Source organism: Dryas octopetala, chromosome 5 (genome assembly GCF_963921425.1).
Source record: "Dryas octopetala chromosome 5, drDryOcto1.1, whole genome shotgun sequence".
Lineage (NCBI taxonomy): Eukaryota > Viridiplantae > Streptophyta > Magnoliopsida > Rosales > Rosaceae > Dryas > Dryas octopetala.
Window position 1 is genome coordinate 2,350,531 of NC_141370.1, and position 20,950 is coordinate 2,371,480.

The 20,950-nt window shown below is 41.0% G+C and overlaps 1 protein-coding gene across 1 annotated transcript; it reads left to right on the top strand.

Annotated features, from left to right (window-relative positions):
* The first annotated feature begins 2,829 nt into the window (after positions 1-2,829).
* Positions 2,830-20,625, top strand: LOC147283542 (uncharacterized). The gene is made up of 5 exons (XM_086244013.1): positions 2,830-2,926; positions 14,790-14,793; positions 15,147-16,998; positions 17,923-19,505; positions 20,010-20,625. The coding sequence occupies exons 1-5, from the start codon at positions 2,830-2,832 to the stop codon at positions 20,623-20,625; spliced, it is 4,152 nt and encodes a 1,383-aa protein (XP_086100139.1).
* Positions 20,626-20,950: the final 325 nt, after the last annotated feature.

The following is a 20,950-nucleotide window of genomic DNA, read 5'->3' on the forward strand; positions in this document are numbered from 1 at the left end:
TTGCTAGGCTTCTCTAAATTCTTGATTCGGCATGACCCTGCTCCCCGAGGCAGACAGTCATGTCAGACCGTGTGGTTTCTAAGTTTATTTTAATTTATTGTCGAGGAGGTTGATCAGATATGAACCTTACAACGTGACCAGGTCAGTGCATGGGGAAACTGAGGGAGCTCTGGCTCAGTACCCAACGCATGTATGCTCATGGACTGACCTTAGTCATCACGTTATTTGGTTACCACTGATATGTCCTCAATATTTATTAAGTTCATTTAATAACAACAGTTAAACGGCGTTTCGTCTATAACCACCACTTAAACAACATCAAATTAAATAAGCTTGGTTAAGGGTATACATGTTGAAGACTTCCCACGAGCAGAGTCTCGGTACTACTAGACTTGCTAAATAATAAGATTAAAATAGCCTAATTAACAAGAGATTTATTTAACAAAATTTTAGCAGAAATTCGACAGGGATCAAGAAATTACCTATGGAGCTCACAAATGATTTTTTTAAAACTTCATCAAAACATATCCTTCACACTACTAGAATTGAAGAGCTCGTCGCCACGATCGCGTAGGCGAAATCGGATCGTCGATCGGAGCTCCAGAACTCAAGATAAACTCAAAACAAGATTGAAGAAGAGAGAGAAAGGAGGAGAGAGGAGAGAGAAGCTCTCTCTTGAGAAGCGTGCGGCTGAAATGGGTGAAGAACCAGCAAGGGTGCGGCACTATTTATAGGAAGGCTTGACTGAGTCAACTCGGTCAACTCGGTCAACTCGTTGACTCAGTGGGTGGACTCACCACCAACCGTCGCCACGTGTCAAGTGGAGAGGCTGCCACGTGTCGCGGGCCATGCAGCTGGTTGCAAATGCAGCCGTCGGATCAGATGGGCCATGCGAGATCCAACGGCCCAGATCGTGCCACGTGGCGCGACCTTGTATTTCCTATTTTATTTTCTTTTTCCTATATTCCCCAACTTCAAAAATTAATTAAAAATAGCTCGGGACTCAGAAAAATACCCCGAAAAATACTACGGACTCGTATCGACTAGTACTAATTAACTATGAGGTCAAATTACCAATTTACCCTAAAAAAAATTTCGAAAATTTCAAGCTCCACAAACTAAGATAAAATGCTTTAAAGAAAAAGAAATTTTGGGAAATTTATAAAATAATCTCACGGACTCGGAATAATACGAGACGTGCTCCGTTGGGTTCGTGAATAAAAGTACCACCTTCTAAAGGTCTAACTTGGGTCAAAACTCTAGTTAAAGTTGGTCAAACAATTAAAGCTTAAGGTGAAAAATACGATTTTCCGCCAAACAAATTTCTAGAAAAATTCTAGAAATTAAAGAAAAATTCCAAAATAAATTTGGAAAATTTTGGGTCTCACATCTCCTAGTGTCATTAGGACTCCTTTCCCTAGTTGGGTCAGGTTTCCTAGTTCAACCAGGATTTCCTGCTTGAATCAGGATTTCACATTTCTGGCTCCGCAATGATGGTTCTGAACTTGATGTTTCCTAGTGTGACTAGGAATCCTCATTTGACTAGGATTTCTGTACTTTTCCTGGTTTGACCAGGATTTCACTCGTTTTCCTGGTTTGACCAGGAAATGTCCCAAAATGGCTCCATTTGCTTCTTTTTCTCATTTCTGCTTCATTTGACCTGAAAATACAAAAACAAGACAAGAAACACAAAATATCGAGTTCTAACACTCTAGGTTAAGGAATTAGTATCATAAAGTGATGCAAAATGCACACTCATCAATATCAGCTTCCAAGGATAAATTCAGTTCAGAGTTTGATTTACGGTTGAGGGGATTTAAAAATGGTTTTGAAAGACGAGATTTTTTAAAGTAGTTATAAAGCTGGAGGATTTCCAAGAAACGAAGTGTGTGAAATTAGATAGATGGTTGTTTGGTTGCTTGTATTGCATTTGTTTGCTAGGACTTAGTAAAGTTTAGGCTTGAATCGTGAGGACGGAAATGATAGTGCCTATGCTTTGAGGTTATTAGATTTAAGACGGGAATGATTTGAGGTTGAGGTTAATGGTTGACGTTTAGGCAATTGATTTGTCAGAGTATAATTATTATTATTGATGGAATATTTGGTGATTGAAGAATTTCGGACTTATGAAGATTAATTAGTTTCGCCTTGGATTTATTGCGAATATTTTGTGGATTGTAAATTGAGATAACTGACAAAAGTATTTTGAGGCCTTGTGATTTCTTATTAAGGGGTTATTTGTTTGAATGACCCGGTGCACCATAGATATGGTGCAGTGTGTTTAACTGTGTTTTTGCAGGTTAAGCAGGCTGAGGAGGCAGTGAGGAGAAGACGAAGCAGTGGGACCCACTTGATTTATGTAAACGATTTTAGACAGTGATTTAAACCGATTTTAGAAAGTGATTTTACATCAATATCTTTGGGTTCACACTCTGATTTAGTTAACGTATTTATTTATTATATTAAATGCATGGCTCATTCTTTGAAAAATGGTTCAAATAACAAGGTTTTCAAAATGTTTATGGGCCCGAGGTTCGGGGCGTTACAGATTGGTATCAGAGCGTGACCTGGCCGGAAGTGTGTGGATTGCAAGACCCAGGGACCAAGACCCTGAGTGGGCGGCTGCGCGAGGCAGTAGCGAGCTACCAGGTGAGGAGAAGTGAGTGATCCCACATTGCCCGGGTGAGGAATGGTGATGTTATAGAAAGTTTGAGAAAATCAGTTCAGAAAATGTTTGTGAAAGCCAGTTTGAGAAAGAAAATGATTTTCAAGTGATTTCAGAAAAGTATTTTATTTGAGCCATGAAAATGTTTGAGAATGTTTTGAGAAATGTCCCCTGCATTGCCATCGCCTCTCTCCTCAGCAAGTTCGGGAAAGTTAGAAGTTGGAGACTTAGTAAGAGGTTTGAATTTAGAAGAGTTGGAAGGTTTGAGTAAGATTATTTGTTAGAGAACAAAGGTTCAAGGGAAACAGTGGGAGTAGTATATTTTTGGTTGGTTGAAGGGTTAGTTGACCGTGTAAGTAGGGTTTTCGAGATTGTAGCTAGGTAGGACTTGGTTGTTGTTTGTTTGCTAGAACTCAGCGACTAAAGTTTTGCGATCTTAAGTGACAACGCTTCAGAAGTGGTTGAGCGATTCGCACATGAAGAGGAAAATTCTGAAGAAGGAGAATTCAGAGTCATCGAGAATTGTGGCAGGCTACTCGAGGAAATGAAGACTAAGTTGGTTGCACTCGAAGATCTTGGAAAACAGATGTGGATGGAACACGACAAGCTTTATACCTGCAGCTCTCAAGTGAAGTTTTCGATCGTCATCGTATTTTTTTATTTTTACCTTTTGCTTGCGTTATTCTCAATTTTCTTCTAAGTGAAGGAGTTTTTCTTTGACGTGTGATTTGTTGTTGCTTGTGCTTGTTGTGTTTGTGTGAAGTTATTTTCCGCTTTTACTTTCCCTTGGGAATTTCGAGGACGAAATTTTTTTAAGGGGGGTAGATTGTAAGACCCCGTATTTTTCAAGGAGTTATTTTAAATATTTTGTGAATTTATTTTAAAGATTTTGAGAATTTATTTGAAAATTTAAAAGGTTTTGGTTTAATTTTTTAATTTTTGTTTTAAATTGGGCTTGACCCAAAAGTTGACTTTTAAAACTAATGGACTTTCATCTTTGACTTTGGGCACGTTGGAAAGGTCACGGGTTCACGAGTTCGTATACACGCGGCACGCGTCAATCGGAGTTATGGTTTGAAAGTTACGGGAATTTGAAGTAAAGGGCAAACTTTTAAATTTTACAAAAGTGGGTTTTAAAACCAAAAAACCAGATTTTTATCTCATTCTCTCTCCTCTCTCCCCGATCCTTGATGAGTGTGCATTTTGCATCACTTTATGATACTAATTCCTTAACCTAGAGTGTTAGAACTCGATATTTTGTGTTTCTTGTCTTGTTTTTGTGTTTTCAGGTCAAATGAAGCAGAAATGAGAAAAAGAAGCAAATGGAGCCATTTTGGGACATTTCCTGGTCAAACCAGGAAAACGAGTGAAATCCTGGTCAAACAAGGAAAAGTGCAGAAATCCTAGTCAAATGAGGATTCCTAGTCACACTAGGAAACATCAAGTTCAGAACCATTATTGCGGAGCCAGAAATGTGTAATCCTGATTCGAACAGGAAATCCTGGTTGAACTAGGAAACCTAACCCAACTAGGGAAAGGAGTCCTAATGACAATAGGAGACCCCAGGGGCAATATGGTCATTACGAGAAGTCGAAATGGATAAGGAATCTCTCATTTTCAAGGAATCCTAGTTGCACCAGGAAATGTTGGTCAAGGTTCCAGAAGCTTCCAGAAGGTGGTGGACATCCATGGAAATGAATGGAGGGAAGAAATGAATTTGAATTCAAATGGAAAAGAGGGGCAAATGGGAAGTTAAAAGTGGAGGGCCCATGGGCCCTAGGGATGCCGAACCAAGATGGGCCATGCATGCACATGCATGGGCCCAAACCCTAGCAGCCCAAAGGCCATGTGCAAGGAGGAAGATGGCAGCCCATGCATGCGCATGCATGCCATGCAAACCCTAGCAGCCAAGGAGCCATGCGCAAGCCCAAGATGCAAGCCCAAGGTGGAAGCCCATGGAGTGAAACCCTAGCCCATCTTGTGCAAGCCACTTCAACCCAACACATGTGAGCCCAAAGCACATCAAGGTCCAAGACCAGCAGCCCATGCGCAAGGGAGAGGGCCCTAGCTGACTTGCATGCGCTACTTAAGCCCACAAGGACCAAGCCATGCCGCAAGCCCATATGCCTTAACCCTAGCTGATGCCGCAAGCAACAAGGACAAGGAACCCTAGCAGCCGCATGTTTCCTTCTCCTTGCCTCTCAAGGAATGCTTCCTCTATATATACCCCCTTCATTCAGAACCCTAGCATCACTTTTTTTCACTTCCTACTCCAGCCGAAATTCCCTTTTGTTCTCTAGTTTTATTTTTGCTGTTCTAGGTTAGTTTTAGTTTAATTCTTGTGAGGGCTAGCCGAAAGTAGAGAGAGAGAGAGGAGTGGCGTGGCTGCAAGGAAGGACACCCCTAAGCCGCAAGCCCTAGCTCACCATAGCCGTGAGCCAAATTGCTTGTGTAAGGTGCCTTCTCTTCCCTGTCTTGGCGCCCCTTCCCCTTGTTCCTTTTGATTTTCGTTCTAGTTTCTATTTTCATTGTTGGTTTATGCTACTGAAGTTAATTAGTTTATGATTCTGAATTTATTTAATGCATAGTTCGGCTTTTATTTAGTTGTTTATGTTTATGCAATTTAAATTATGCAAGTTAATTTAGTTGTTTAGTTGTGCCTTTAATTTTGCGTTTCTGATTTTCTTTAGCAAGCATGAATTGGGATTTCATTATTTATTGTTGTTTCTGTTTTTATTTATTTTATTTAATTATGTAGGTTAGTTATTCTATCTTGCATGTTAGTTGTAGGTTGATTAATGGATTTGCATGTTCTAACAAATCGTTTATCCGTCTCTTGGTCTGTTAGTTTGATGTTTGCATGTATTAAATTTCCACTATCTATTAGAACCCCCGTCACTAGTTGTTTGCAACCTTTGACTGGCCACCTTAGGGTAATTGCATCTAGTTTATCTGTTAGGTTTAGCTGTGAAATAGTCAAAGACACTAAACCACAAGTAACAAGGGAATAAGGGATTATTCTTGGGCGACCTCTATAAGGAAATAGTCAAAGCTTATATGTTGTGCATGTTTGACGTTCTCATAAAACTTAATGACTCCTGCATGGGTAACAACTGCCTTAGCTTGAACTAGGGAACATGTAGGTTAACTGGCTAAGGAAGGCCCAAGAAGCTCTTAGTTTATGCATTAGGAGAACAATGGCGAGAAAGTAACTAGCCAAACCTTTTTAGCTGTCAAACTTTAATATATTGTGTTCAAATTAACTGTCATTAGCCTTGGATGGTTATTGCATGCTTATCTGATTTGAAACTGAAAACTTAACATTGCAAGATAGAATAAAGTGTGTGTGCGTGTGGTGATGTGTGCGTGTGTTCCATCTTTCCAAAACCCCCCATTTAGTTATTCTAGTGATTAATTGCATTGATTTGTTGCTTATTAACCATTCCCTGTGGGATCGACCTCGTGCATGTACGCTTTGCTACTGATGCGATTCGTGCACTTGCGAGTAAACTTAGAATGAGGTAATTGCTTATTTTATTCTAAGAAAACACTTCAACAAGTTTTTGGCGCCGTTGCCGGGGAATGGTGTCTAATATCAATGAATTGGTGTAATTAGTCATTAGAATTAGGTTATATTAGCTAGATTTCAGTTTTTGTTAATTTTTAGTTTTTAATAAATGCCATGCCTTTATTTGCATTCTTTCTACTGATTGTGTGTTTTTCTCTTGATTAAGTGTGTTTTATGAACCCTGAACTTGTTGCAAGGTTGGAGAGGCTCAAGAACGAAGCTTTAGGTACATCACAAGTCAGCCCGCAACCTAGAGCATCAGATTCGAGTAGTGAAGAGACTGAGAGTGTCGACATGGCTGAAGCAAATGAGATGATGCCGCAGCCCCTGAGCCATTTTTCAGCACCCTCGCTGCCCACTCAACCATCGTGCATTCGGTATGCAACCATAGCCACTGATTTCGAAATCAAGAGTGGTCAGATACACTTGTTGCCGAGCTACCATGGGCTGAATGGGGAGGATCCGATCCACTTTTTGAAGGAGTTTTCCGGGGTTTGTGAAGCCGCACAGTTGAGGGGTCTGAATGCCGATCAGTACCGTTTGAGGATGTTCCCTTTTGCGCTTAAGGACAAGGCAAAGAGGTGGTTGTATTCGCTGCCCAGTGGTTCCATTTCGACATGGGATGATCTTTCGAGCAAGTTCCTGAACAAGTTTTATTCCATTTCCAAGACGAATTCTATTCGGAAGGAGATCCTTGGATTTGTGCAGAAAGCGGACGAGCCATTCCATGAGACTTGGGACAGATTTAATGAGTTACTTACTAGCTGCCCACACCATAACCTATCTCCTTGGTATGTGATTTGTTGTTTTTATCAGGGACTATTGGAGAGAGACCAAGCCAAGGTGGATTCGGCATGTGGTGGTGCATTCATGTCAAAAACGGAGGATGAGGCTACAGAATTGTTTGAGTCGCTTTCTTTGAGTTCTCAACAATGGGATTCTAATCGTGCAAGAGGAGGACCAAAGAGAGGGTTGTATGAGGTAGCTGATGTGCCAAACACCATGGAGGGACAGATTTTGGAAATCAAGACTATGGTGTAGAAGTTATCTTTGGCTCAAGAGAAGATGATGGGTATGCAAGAACAAGGAGGTGATGTGGAACACGTGAATCAGGTTGGGAGTTATCCTAGGGTGCCATATGATCCATTTTCTAACACTTATAACCCTGGATGGAAGAACAACCCTAATTTCAGGTGGAGCAACAACAATGGACAGCAAGCTAGTGGGAGCACCAACAAGCCATATATGCACCCTAATGCCGAGAGGTCTAGTTTGGAGGACAAGATTGCTCAGATTGCTCAAAGCACCACTTCCCTTGCTCAGAGTACCAATGCCTTCATGAACCGTACCGAGCAGCAGATGCAAGCCAATTCGAAGGCTATTGCACACTTGGAGAGTCAAATGGGTCAGATTGCCACTACTTTGGGTCAGAGAGAGAAGGGGAAATTGCCAAGCCAGCCCATCGTCAACCCGAAGAATGAGGAGCATGTAAATGCTATTTTGAGGACTACTCCAAGAAAGAGAGTTAGAGTGGTCAAGACTAAGGAGGTGATTGAGATCATGGATAGTGAGGAAGAGAAGGATCCGGAAATGATAGAGGAGAAAGCTGATACACGTGTGATTCCCCTCATTCCGGACATTGATATCACCAAATTTCCAGCAACCATGAGGGAGTTGAAGTCTATTGAGAAGAAGGTTGAGGAGCAGGGGCATAGTCACAACGTTCCTAGAGAGATTTGTGGTTATCTCTTTGCATCTTTTCCAAGCAAGAAGAGGGATCCGGGCTCGTTGGTCATACCATGCAGCATAGGGGAGTATAAGATCGCCAATGCCTTAGTTGACAATGGCTCAGCTATCAATGTCATGCCGCTGGTTGTGTTCGAGAGGCTTGGATTTGTGGAGGCTGATTTGCAACCATTTGATTTGGACATTCGCTTCGCCAACTCTTCAGTCGAGAAAGCCCGTGGTATGCTTGTGGATGTTTTGGTTAAATGTCGTAAATTACTAATCCCCTCTGATTTCATAGTGCTAGATGTGCCGAGACTTCCGGGCGACGTTTCGATTATTCTTGGGAGACCATTTTTGTGCACCTCTAACATGGAGTACAAAGCATTGGAGAGTACCATGAAGATTCGGCACTACACCAAGCAAGAGGTGTATTTGCTCACTTCCGAGATGCCAGAAAACGAGGAGATCACTTTTTATGGAGAGGAGAAGTCAGAGATGGAGAGCTTCTTCAGTTCGTTCTAAGGGAGTGCCGAGAGTAGCAATGGCAAGAGGAAGAGGAAAGGACGCAAGTAAAGGAGATGGCAATGTCAGGCTGAAGACAGAAAAACAAGCGCTTATTGGGAGGCAACCCAAGTTTTTGTTTCGAATAATGGACGAGGAGTCATCGAGGACCAAGGAGGCCGCGCCTACCCTTGGAGTGTCCACGCTTGCATACGCAAGTAAACAGTTTCTTTATTTCGCTTCATAAGACAATTTTTCATTTTGGTGTGTTTATTTGGTTTTGGATACTTGCAATTTCCCGTTTCGCTTAATTTGATCATTCTTACATTTATTTCATATACATTGAGGGCAATGTATCATTTAAGTGTGTGGGGAAGGGCAATTGTCATTTGTTAGTGTTTTTAGGTTAGAACAAGTGTTTAGGGTGTTTTAAGTGTTTTGGGTGTTTTCAGAAAAAGAAATTTTTTTTTTTTTTTCGTTTTTAGTGTTTTTAGGTTAGGAAAAAAAATTTTCTTTTGTTTTTAAACTTAGGGTGTCAAAACCCACATCAAAATGCACGTTTTCATTAGATCTCATTCACCTTAGTGATGGATGTGATTCTTTAGAAGTGTGCGACATTGTTTTAAAAACAAAAAGTTTTTGAGTCATTTTGGTTGTTTCAGGTCGTTTTGAGTCCCCAACTAATTGATTTGAGTGTGCATGATTGTTATGAGCATGTTTTAGTATTGTGTGTATATTTGGTGTTCTTTTCATTCTAATAGTGTTCCATAACATATCTTGCAATTCTATGTCATTTGGCCTTGTTGATATGAATTTAGGTTGTGATTAGCATTACTAATGATTATATGCATAATAGAGTAGACTTGCATGACCTAAGTGAGCTTTTGAGCCCTGTTCTTCAATTCTCGAGTGTTGCGCGCCACTCTGATTCTATCATTGTCATATAAGTCGTTGTTTTGATCTCATTGTCTTTCATTTGGCCATTTGCTTGGAATATGCATAATCTTGAATCAATAAGCTAGAACTCTTTTCTTGTGTACACAAAGCATGTTGTATTTGCATAACTCTTGAGAAATGAATTTAGGCCCTGTTTGTGTACCCCATAGCCTGAAAGCCTACCCATTACATGTTTTATCCTTAGTTACCCATTTTGAGCCTCTTAAGCCGTCTTCTTTGTTACCTTACACCAAACCCTAAGTTTGGGGGTGCTACACCCCTTTTATCCGTTTTACCCTCTTTATGGTATTGCAAGTTGTTTATATGTTGATTGAGGTGAAAAAGAAGTGAAAATGCATAGCTTATACAAAAGAAAAAGAAAAGAAATCAAAGAATAGAGATGGGACGGTTTCAAAAGAAAAAAAAAAATGAGCAAAAAGAGTTCAAATTAAGCTATGAAGTGCAAAGAAGCAAAGTGTACCTCAGAATGTTCTATTGATGCTTGCAATTCCATGAATTTAGCCTTTGTGTTTCCGTTTCATTACCATACCCTATCCTAGCCTAAGCCTTCATTATAACCCTATTAAAGCCCTAGCTGATATCAAGAGGTGTGTATTATACTTATGTGGAGTCTATTTAAGAAGGGAGCCTATGGTTATTGATTCTATTTCAAGCATTTGGATTCCTTTTCATGAGATCAGTATTCTTTCTAAAATGTGCCTTTATTTCATGTACATATGTGAGCTAATTGTTTTCGTTACATATTTCCTCTCACATATACTTTTGAGTGCACATATCAACCCAATTCTTGAGTATTTATCATTGAGAGTATGCCATAGTGAGGATTGGAGTTGAATCTATTATGTATGTATTGATTTAGTTTTGTTTGTCTAATACTTGGATTTGTGTCAAGGATGGCCTATATGACAATAGAGGAGCGAGGTATGTTATTTGAAATGTTATTAGAATTTGGAGAATACAATTTATATGCCTTGCTTTCCTATGTGATTAATGGTTGTGCGCATGAATTCAGTTGTTGGGATGTTGGAGTCAGTCTTGAGTCTTTTCTTTCTTTTATTTGCTCGAGGACTAGCAAAATCTAAGTTTGGGGGTGTGATGAGTGTGCATTTTGCATCACTTTATGATACTAATTCCTTAACCTAGAGTGTTAGAACTCGATATTTTGTGTTTCTTGTCTTGTTTTTGTGTTTTCAGGTCAAATGAAGCAGAAATGAGAAAAAGAAGCCAATGGAGCCATTTTGGGACATTTCCTGGTCAAACCAGGAAAACGAGTGAAATCCTGGTCAAACCAGGAAAAGTGCAGAAATCCTAGTCAAATAAGGATTCCTAGTCACACTAGGAAACATCAAGTTCATAACCATTATTGCGGAGCCCGAAATGTGAAATCCTGATTCGAACAGAAAATCCTGGTTGAACTAGGAAACCTAACCCAACTAGGGAAAGGAGTCCTAATGACACTAGGAGACCCCAGGGGCAATATGGTCATTACGAGAAGTCGAAATGGATAAGGAATCTCTCATTTTCAAGGAATCCTAGTTGCACCAGGAAATGTTGGTCAAGGTTCCAGAAGCTTCCAGAAGGTGGTGGACATCCATGGAAATGAATGGAGGGAAGAAATGAATTTGAATTCAAATGGAAAAGAGGGGCAAAATGGGAAGTTAAAAGTGGAGGGCCCATGGGCTCTAGGGATGCCGAACCAAGATGGGCCATGCATGCACATGCATGGGCCCAAACCCTGGCAGCCCAAAGGCCATGCGCAAGGAGGAAGATGGCAGCCCATGCATGCGCATGCATGCCATGCAAACCCTAGCAGCCAAGGAGCCATGCGCAAGCCCAAGATGCAAGCCCAAGGTGGAAGCCCATCTTGTGCAAGCCACTTCAGCCCAACACATGTGAGCCCAAAGCACATCAAGGTCCAAGACCAGCAGCCCATGCGCAAGGGAGAGGGCCATAGCTGACTTGCATGCGCCACTTAAGCCCACAAGGACAAGGCCATGCCGCAAGCCCATATGCCTTAACCCTAGCTGATGCCGCAAGCAACAAGGACAAGGAACCCTAGCAGCCGCATGTTTCCTTCTCCTTGCCTCGCAAGGAATGCTTCCTCTATATATACCCCCTTCATTCAAAACCCTAGCATCACTTTTTTTCACCTCCTACTCCAGCCGAAATTCCCTTTTGTTCTCTAGTTTTATTTTTGCTGTTCTAGGTTAGTTTTAGTTTAATTCTTGTGAGGGCTAGCCGAAGGTAGAGAGAGAGAGAGGAGTGGCGTGGCTGCAAGGAAGGACACCCCTAAGCCGCAAGCCCTAGCTCACCATAGCCGTGAGCCAAATTGCTTGTGCAAGGTGCCTTCTCTTCCTTGTCTTGCCGCAGCCCCTTCCCCTTGTTCCTTTTGATTTTCGTTCTAGTTTCTATTTTCATTGTTGGTTTATGCTACTGAAGTTAATTAGTTTATGATTCTGAATTTATTTAATGCATAGTTCGGCTTTTATTTAATTGTTTATGTTTATGCAATTTAAATTATGCAAGTTAATTTAGTTGTTTAGTTGTGCCTTTAATTTTGCGTTTCTGATTTTCTTTAGCAAGCATGAATTGGGATTTCATTATTTATTGTTGTTTCTGTTTTTATTTATTTTATTTAATTATGTAGGTTAGTTATTCTATCTTGCATGTTAGTTGTAGGTTGATTAATGGATTTGCATGTTCTAACAAATCGTTTATCCGTCTCTTGGTCTGTTAGTTTGATGTTTTCATGTATTAAATTTCCACTATCTATTAGAACCCCCGTCACTAGTTGTTTGCATCCTTTGACTGGCCACCTTAGGGTAATTGCATCTAGTTTATCTGTTAGGTTTAGCTGTGAAATAGTCAAAGACACTAAACCACAAGTAACAAGGGAATAAGGGATTATTCTTGGTAGTGGGGTTGGGCGACCTCTATAAGGAAATAGTCAAAGCTTATATGTTGTTGTTGATGTGTTTTCTTAGAATAAAATAAACAATTATCTCATTCTAAGTTTACTCGCAAGTGCACGAATCGCATCAGTAGCAAAGCGTACAAGCACGAGGTCGATCCCACAGGGAATGGTTAATATACAATAAATCAATGCAATTAATCACTAGAATAACTAAATGGGGGGTTTTGGAAGATGGAAACACACGCACACATCACCACACGCACACACACTTTATTCTATCTTGCAATGTTAAGTTTTCAGTTTCAAATCAGATAAGCATGCAATAACCATCCAAGGCTAATGACAGTTAATTTGAACACAACATATTAAAGTTTGACAGCTAAAAATGTTTGGCTAGTTACTTTCTCGCCATTGTTCTCCTAATGCATAAACTAAGAGCTTCTTGGGCCTTCCTTAGCTAGTTAACCTACATGTTCCCTAGTTCAAGCTAGGGCAGCTGTTACCCATGCAAGAGTCATTAAGTTTTATGAGAACGTCAAACATGCACAACATATAAGCTTTGACTATTTCCTTATAGAGGTCGCCCAACCCCACTACTGTTAGGTCCTTAAATGTTTGCATTTTAGGCCCTCTATCTTCATGTATTTAGTACTTAGTCCCTATATTTTATGTTATTTATTTGTGTTTTTCTCTTTTGTAGGTGGAAAGCCCATAGGAATTAAATGGATGCAAACCAGCCCATTTCGAGCTTAAATGAATATTTGTTGTTTAAAGGGAAGCCCAAGATCAAGAGAGGGTCCAAGAGCATGACGAAATGGAAGCCCAGCCCAAACCACATAGGAAGTGGCGTGTGTGCTAAGAGAGAAGGGCTGGCCGCACCTTGCAAGGCTTTCCCTTCCTAATTGGGCTCTAAAAATCAGATTTAATATAACCTGATTTATTTCATTTTAATTCCTGATTTATTGGAGGCCCATTAGGGGAGGAAATCAGCTGCACCATGCGCAAAAGAGAGAGAGAAACCCTAGGGCCTTGCGCAAGTCACTTAAGCCCAAGAAGCCAAGCCCTAGCAGCCGCATCTTCTTTCTCCAAACCCTAGCTGGCCGCACATTCTTCTTTCTCCAAACCCTAGCTGCTGCACACCCTTATATATACATCTCTTTCTATCATTTTAGGAGTGGAGACACTTGGAAAAAATCAGAAAATAGAGAGAGAGGGGCTGCTGGAGGCGTGAGCTCTCCTTGGGGTGTTTTTTCTTCTTCTTCTTCTTTTCTTGTAATTGTTAGATGATAAACATGATTTCGTGGCTGTTCTTGTTCTCTAGCATGAACTAATCACGTTTTCTAGGGCCTAGGATTAAGCCCTAGGCCGAATTTTCAATGGATTGGTGATGTAGTTGCTGTTTCTTTAATTCCATGGATTTGATGATTTTGATTTCACTTTTATCATTGTTCTCTATGTGTTTATAATCCTTGATTGATCACCTAGGGTTATTGCATCTAGAATTTAATCAATTTAGGGTGAGGACAACCAATCAGCCCTTAATACAAGTGATAAACAACTTAGGATTTAGTAATTGGCTGAATTCTAATTGTGTGAAATCAATACTAATGCACCTAAGGTAGACGCCATGCCTTAGGGTTTTATTTGCATTCATAATCTCACTTGTGTGTTAATGGACCTTGCTGCGTTCTTAGGTAGATGCCATGCCTAGGTTGCATTTAGGGTACCAAACTAGGGTAGACGCCATGCACTAGTTTGTACATTTGGGGAATCATGCATTTCATGCTATGCCATAGGTGAATATGCGAATGCATTCATCAATAGGAATTAAAGGTTTCAGAAATTGCACCATGACATTGGATATGAGGTCTAGTGGTAAAGTCCTAGAGTCCTAGTATCATCTATCAATCTATTTTCACAAGATAACTTGCTGTTTCTATACTCTTTGCTAGTTGCGCATTTTAGTCTTTAAAGTTAGGTTTAATTTGCTGTTTTCAAGTCATACAAACTCCCTCTCATTCGTGTGTGTGTGTACGTGTGTTTCATTTCAAGTGAGCAGCTGCCCTAGGCGTGACAACTTGGGCAGCCACTCGTGTCTTGTTTTCTTGTTTCCTTTTAGCATACGGATTATCATTTAAAGATCAATAATAGTCCTCGTGGGATCGACCTTGCTTGCCATCTATATTATATATAGATTCGTGCACTGCGAGTATTTAAATTTAAAACGAACAGTTTTTGGCGCCGTTGCCGGGGACTAGTTTTGATCTTTGTGACAATCTTAGTGCGTTATTTTAGTGTTTTTATTTAGTGATTAATTGCTGTTTTCTTTTTATTAATTTAGTTTCCTTTCTTTTTGTTCTTGTGTCGTGAGTCACAAGTTAGGTAGGATTGTGTCTTGTTTTTCCTTCTTAACTTGTTTTGGTTTCTGATTTGGTTTTAGTTGTGCATCTGATTAGGAAGGTAAGTTTAAATTTAAATTCCTTGCCTTATTTGCATGATCTGATTTGGTGATTGTTCCTAATTAGTTTGGGCTAATTAATTTCCAAGTTAGGTAGGATTGCATCCAATTAGGGAATTTGAATTTGAATTGATTCTTGTTTTAGTTTTCTGATTTGATAATTTCCCTTTTAGTTTTTTCACTTTGATTAATTGATTTTCCTTTTCTGTTTTTATTTTTCGTTTTATTTTCTGATTTTCGTATTTATTTAGTTACATAATTTACTTATTTCAAAAAAAAAAAATCCGAAAAAAAAATTACTTTTCTTTCTTATTGTTTAATTGTGGTTCTAACGTGTTTGTCTCTTATTTTGTAGGTACTTGTGCATGTCCCAGCCAGATCCTAACAAGTCAATTGAGGACACTTATTTGGATGAGAGATTAGCCGAAATCAGATTGTTTTGTGAAAGGAGTAAGGCAGAACTAGTTCGAGCAGCAACACGTCTACCTTTGCCATCCCCTACACCGTCTCCTACATCTTCATCAAGCTCTCACCAATTTGAAAAAGTTATGGCCGAGGAAGACAACGTGGAACACATGGGGGATCTAGACATCCCGACCATCCCTGCTTCCCCTTCGAGCATTGCCTTGCCACCTGCTGCAAGAAATTATGAGCTCAAATCTTCTCACTTTAATATGCTACCCTCTTTTCATGGTTTACCTAGTGAAGATCCGCTAACTCACCTTAAAGATATATTTAATGCTGTGAGCTTTTTGCCCTTGACAGGTGTGAATGAGAATCAACTCAAGATGAGGGTGTTTCCTTACACTTTGAAGGATAAAGCTAAGTTTTGGCTGAATTCTTTGAAACCTGGATCACTGAGGACTTGGGATGAAATTGAGAAGAAGTTCCTAGAAAAGTTCTTTTCATCTCAAAAGACGGATATGCTGCGAGATAAGATTATGCAGTTTTCTCAACAAGATGAGTCATTCTCAGAGGCTTGGGAGCGTTTTAATACATTGCTACTTCAATGTCCACATCATGGACTTCCTTTGAACTTATTGATGCGCATATTTTATAAAGGACTAACCCTTGCGAGTAGGAATGCTGTGATTAATTTTTCAGGTGGTTCTATCAGGAATAAGACAGCCCAGGAAGCCTCTGACCTCTATGAAGAGATGGCAAGAGAAACAATGCATTCAGATACTCGAGGTAAGTGCGCTGGTGTTAATGAGGTCAATACTTCTAATAATCTTGCATCTAATGCGCAGATCGCTCGGCTGGAACGTAAGATGGATGTCATACTTGCCCTAAATCAGAAAGCTCCATCATTGGAGGTTTGCGCCATTTGTGCTACACCTGGACATGAAACGATTTCTTGCCCTCATGGTGCCGATTTCCCTGAGTTTGTGCAAGAACAGGCCAACATGCTCAACTCATATAATCAGAGGCCCAGGAATGATCCATTCTCTCCTACTTACAATCCGGGGTGGCGGAATCATCCCAATTTCAGGTGGAGTAATAACCAGAATCAGCAGCAGCCTCAAGGTTCATTTCCACAACAACAGGCACATCAGGGCTATCAACAACAACAGCCTCAGAAAAAGTCCTTGGAAGATTTGATTGCATCCATGGCTCAGAGCACACAGTCTTTCATTCAGAAGTCAGAGACACATATGCAGAAGACTAATAGGGCCATTGCGAATCTTGAGCAACAGATGGGCCAGTTAGCTACCGCACTGAATCAAAGAGAGCCAGGGAGACTTCCAGGGCAAGTGATCATTAACCCCAAGAACAATGAGCAGGTGAATGCAATTACTCTCAGAGGGGGTAAGATAGTTGGGAAAGAGGAGAAAGAAGTTGTGGAGGAAGGTGTCGAGTCAGAAGATGCACCTGAGATCATAGCCGAACCTGTTAAGGGTACCTTAGACTCTTCTGTGCCATCTTCAGGCAACCATGTGGTAGTTCCCAAGGGGTTTCCCTTACCTCAGGTACAATCTGACCCTTCTAAGTTGATTTCTATACATGCTCCTTTTCCTAGCAGGTTGCAGAAGGCTAAGAAAGAGGACCCTCTGAAGGGTGTTATGGAGATATTCAGGAAGGTGGAGATCAATATTCCCCTTCTAGATGCGATTAAGCAAGTGCCAAGGTATGCAAAGTTCCTCAAGGACTTGTGCACGAACAAGAGAAGGTTCAAAGAGTTCGAGACAGTGAAGGTCTCTGAGGAGGTTTCAGCAGTGCTTCAGAGGAAGCTACCTCACAAGCTCAAGGACCCAGGCAGCTTCACTATCCCTTGTATCATTGGGGATTGTAGGTTTGAGAAAGCTCTCCTTGATTTAGGTGCTTCTGTGAATTTAATGCCATTTTCTGTGTATGAGACTCTGAATTTAGGTGAGCTAAAGGCGACCTCTGTGAGTATCCAGTTAGCTGATAGATCAGTTAAGTACCCCAGAGGAATTTTGGAAGATGTACTTGTGAGAGTAGATGGATTGATATTGCCGGCTGATTTCCTAGTTTTGGAAATGGAGGCCGTACCTATGTATGAGGCACAATTACCCTTGATACTTGGTCGTCCCTTTATGGCCACTGCAGGTACAAAAATTGATGTTCAACAGGGTACACTAACTATGAATGTGCAGGGACAGACCATTGAGTTCAGAGTGTTTGAGGCACTCAAACTACCCAGTGATGAGCACGAGTGCTTTAGGGTGGATGTTATGGATTTGGTTTGTCAACAGGTGTTTAATGTGACTTGTAGCAGTGATCCGTTGGATAGAGCTTTGATTCATAGCCCTATGGCTGTGCATGAGGATGAGCAGGTTGCGAGCATTTTGGCTCACTTAGAAGCCGTACCCCGCTGTTCAGGTATGTATATTTCTGCTTTTGAGCCTTTACCTGTATCTGATACAAAACTTGTACCCTCTGTGTTGCAGGCACCTAAGCTAGAGTTGAAGGATTTGCCTGAGCATCTGAAGTATGCTTATTTGGGTGAGGGAAGCACATTACCGGTGATCATTGCTTCCAACCTCAATGCAGAGGAAGAAGAGAAATTGTTGAGAGTGCTGAGAGAGCACAAAACAGCAATTGGGTGGAGTATTGCAGATATCAAGGGAATCAGTCCCTCGAGGTGTATGCACAGGATATTGTTGGAGGATGGAGCTAAGCCGACTAGAGAGGCTCAGCGTAGACTCAACCCAGTGATGAAGGAAGTTGTGCTGAAGGAGGTGCTGAAGTTGCTAGATGTGGGTATTATTTATCCCATATCAGATAGCAAATGGGTGAGTCCGGTGCAGGTGGTTCCTAAGAAGTCTGGCGTTACAGTGGTCAGAAATGATGCAAATGAGCTGGTACCAACTCGAGTACAGACAGGGTGGCGTGTCTGCATAGACTACAGGAAACTTAACTCAGGTACTCGGAAAGACCATTTCCCATTACCTTTTATTGATCAGATGTTGGAACGTCTTGCAGGTCATAGCCATTATTGCTTTCTAGATGGGTATTCAGGCTACAACCAGATAGCTATAGCCCCAGAGGACCAGGAGAAGACGACATTTACCTGTCCCTATGGCACTTTTGCCTACAGGCGCATGCCCTTTGGCTTGTGCAATGCTCCAGGTACTTTTCAGCGATGCATGATGAGCATCTTTTCGGATATGGTGGAGCATATAATAGAGGTATTTATGGATGACTTCAGTGTATTTGGTTCTTCTTATGATAAATGCCTACATAATCTTGCTTTGGTTTTAGAAAGATGCCAGGAATGCAATTTGGTTTTGAATTGGGAGAAGTGCCATTTTATGGTACAACAGGGTATTGTTCTTGGCCATGTCATATCCAGTAGAGGGATAGAGGTGGATAAGGCCAAGGTTGATCTGGTAAGTAATCTTCCACCACCTTTGACAGTTAAGGATGTGAGATCGTTTCTTGGTCATGCAGGTTTTTACAGGCGGTTCATTAAGGATTTTTCCCAGATAGCTCGGCCGTTGAGTAGATTGTTGGCCAAGGAGGTGCCGTTTGAATTCAATGAGGAATGTCTAGCCGCATTTAATAGATTGAAGACTCTTCTCACATCAGCTCCAGTCATTATGCCTCCTGATTGGAGTTTGCCATTTGAGCTGATGTGCGATGCTTCTGATTATGCTGTGGGAGCTGTGTTAGGGCAGAGAGTGAACAAGATACCACATGTTATCTACTATGCCAGTCGGACTCTCAACGATGCCCAGCTGAATTATTCCACCACAGAGAAGGAGCTTTTGGCTGTCATTTTTGCTTTAGAAAAATTCAGGTCATATCTGATTGGAACTAAAGTGATTGTGTTTTCTGATCATGCAGCGCTTAGGTACCTTCTACAGAAGAAAGATGCGAAGCCCAGGCTGATTAGATGGATTTTGTTGCTCCAGGAGTTTGACCTAGAGATCAAAGATAAGAAGGGCTCAGAGAATGTGGTGGCGGATCACCTTAGTCGATTGGTGCACAGTTCTACTGCAGAGGAGGACGTCCTCCCTCTGAATGAGCGATTCCCAGATGAGCAGTTGTTCTCATTGTCTGTTTATGTTCCTTGGTACTCTGATATTGTTAATTATATTGTTACAGGAGAACTTCCAGGTGACATACAGAGAGCTCAGAAGGAGAAGCTCATCAGCACGGCTAAGTATTATATATGGGATGATCCATATCTATTTAAGTGGTGCCCCGACCAGATCATCAGAAGGTGTGTGCCAGAATCTGAGTTTCAGTCTATACTAACTTTTTGCCATTCTGATGCATGTGGAGGACATGGTGGAGCAAAGAAGACGGCCCTAAAAGTGTTGCAGTGTGGTTTTTACTGGCCTAGTTTGTTCAAGGATGCTTATACATTCTGTACCACTTGTGATAGGTGCCAAAAGTTGGGTAACATTTCTTCACGAAATCAAATGCCTCTTAACCCCATTCTTATTGTTGAGATTTTTGATGTCTGGGGCATTGATTTCATGGGCCCATTTCCGTCTTCCAAGGGTTATTTGTATATCTTGCTTGCGGTTGATTATGTGTCGAAATGGGTGGAAGCAATTCCATCCAAGACTAATGATTCTAGAGTTGTCCTCAGATTTCTTAAGGATCATATTTTAGCAAGATTTGGCGCTCCCAGGGCTATTATTAGTGATGGAGGTTCTCACTTCAACAACAGGTTATTTGCGGCCTTGCTGAGCAAATATGGTATCAAGCATAAGGTTTCTACACCTTATCACCCCCAGACAAGTGGACAGGCTGAGATCTGTAATAGGGAAATTAAGCAAATTTTGGAGAAGACTGTGAGCCCCTCCCTGAAAGATTGGTCAGATCGCCTCTTAGATGCTCTATGGGCCTATCGTACAGCGTATAAGACTCCCATTGGTATGTCCCCGTACAGGTTGGTTTTTGGTAAGCCATGTCATTTACCTGTCGAATTAGAGCATAAAGCATATTGGGCTATTAAACATTTCAATTTTAAGATGAACGAGGCAGGTGACCATAGGAAGCTACAATTGAGTGAGTTGGAAGAACTCAGGAATGAGGCTTATGAGAGTTCTAGGATTTACAAAGACAAGACTAAGGCCTACCATGACAAGGCCATTTTGAGGAAACATTTCGAAGTGGGTCAGAAAGTCTTGCTTTACAATTCTCGCCTCAGACTCTTTCCAGGTAAACTTCGTTCTCGATGGTATGGTCCATTTACTGTTACTAATGTTTACCCTCATGGTGCAGTCGAGGTCTGCAATACAAAGACAAAGAATACATTCAAGGTGAATGGCCATCGACTTAAGCATTACTTGGAGCCTAATTTGGAGCGTTCAGAGGAGAACATGCTCTTGGAGGATCCTGTTCCATTAGCATGATGTACTACCAAGTCTGGCTGAAGACTCTAAACTTAGCGCTGATTGGGAGGCAACCCAACATTTGGAGAGAAGAAACATTGCCCTATGGCTGTTTGCATGGATATCAGGGAGTTCTTAACCTTGTGCTTTCCTTTAGTTTTTTTTGTTGGTTGTGGTCTGTTTTTAGGTCATTAGAGTATTTGTCTTCCTAACTTGAATGATTCATTGCATGCTTAGTTCGAAACATTGAGGACAATGTTTCATTTAAGTTTGGGGGAAGAGTTTTAGGTTTAGGTTTTGAAATTTTCGTTCAAATTTTTGAAAAATACCAAAAATATTTTTGTTT

Excerpts from the sequence above, each read along its gene's own strand:
- LOC147283542 (XM_086244013.1), top strand. The coding sequence starts at position 2,830 with ATGTCCCCTGCATTGCCATCGCCTCTCTCCTCAGCAAGTTCGGGAAAG. Across the intron at positions 16,999-17,922 it reads CAGTGAAGGTCTCTGAGGAG|GATGGAGCTAAGCCGACTAG; the intron begins GTTTCAGCAGTG and ends ATATTGTTGGAG. Across the intron at positions 19,506-20,009 it reads GTGCCAGAATCTGAGTTTCA|TGGACAGGCTGAGATCTGTA; the intron begins GTCTATACTAAC and ends CCCCCAGACAAG.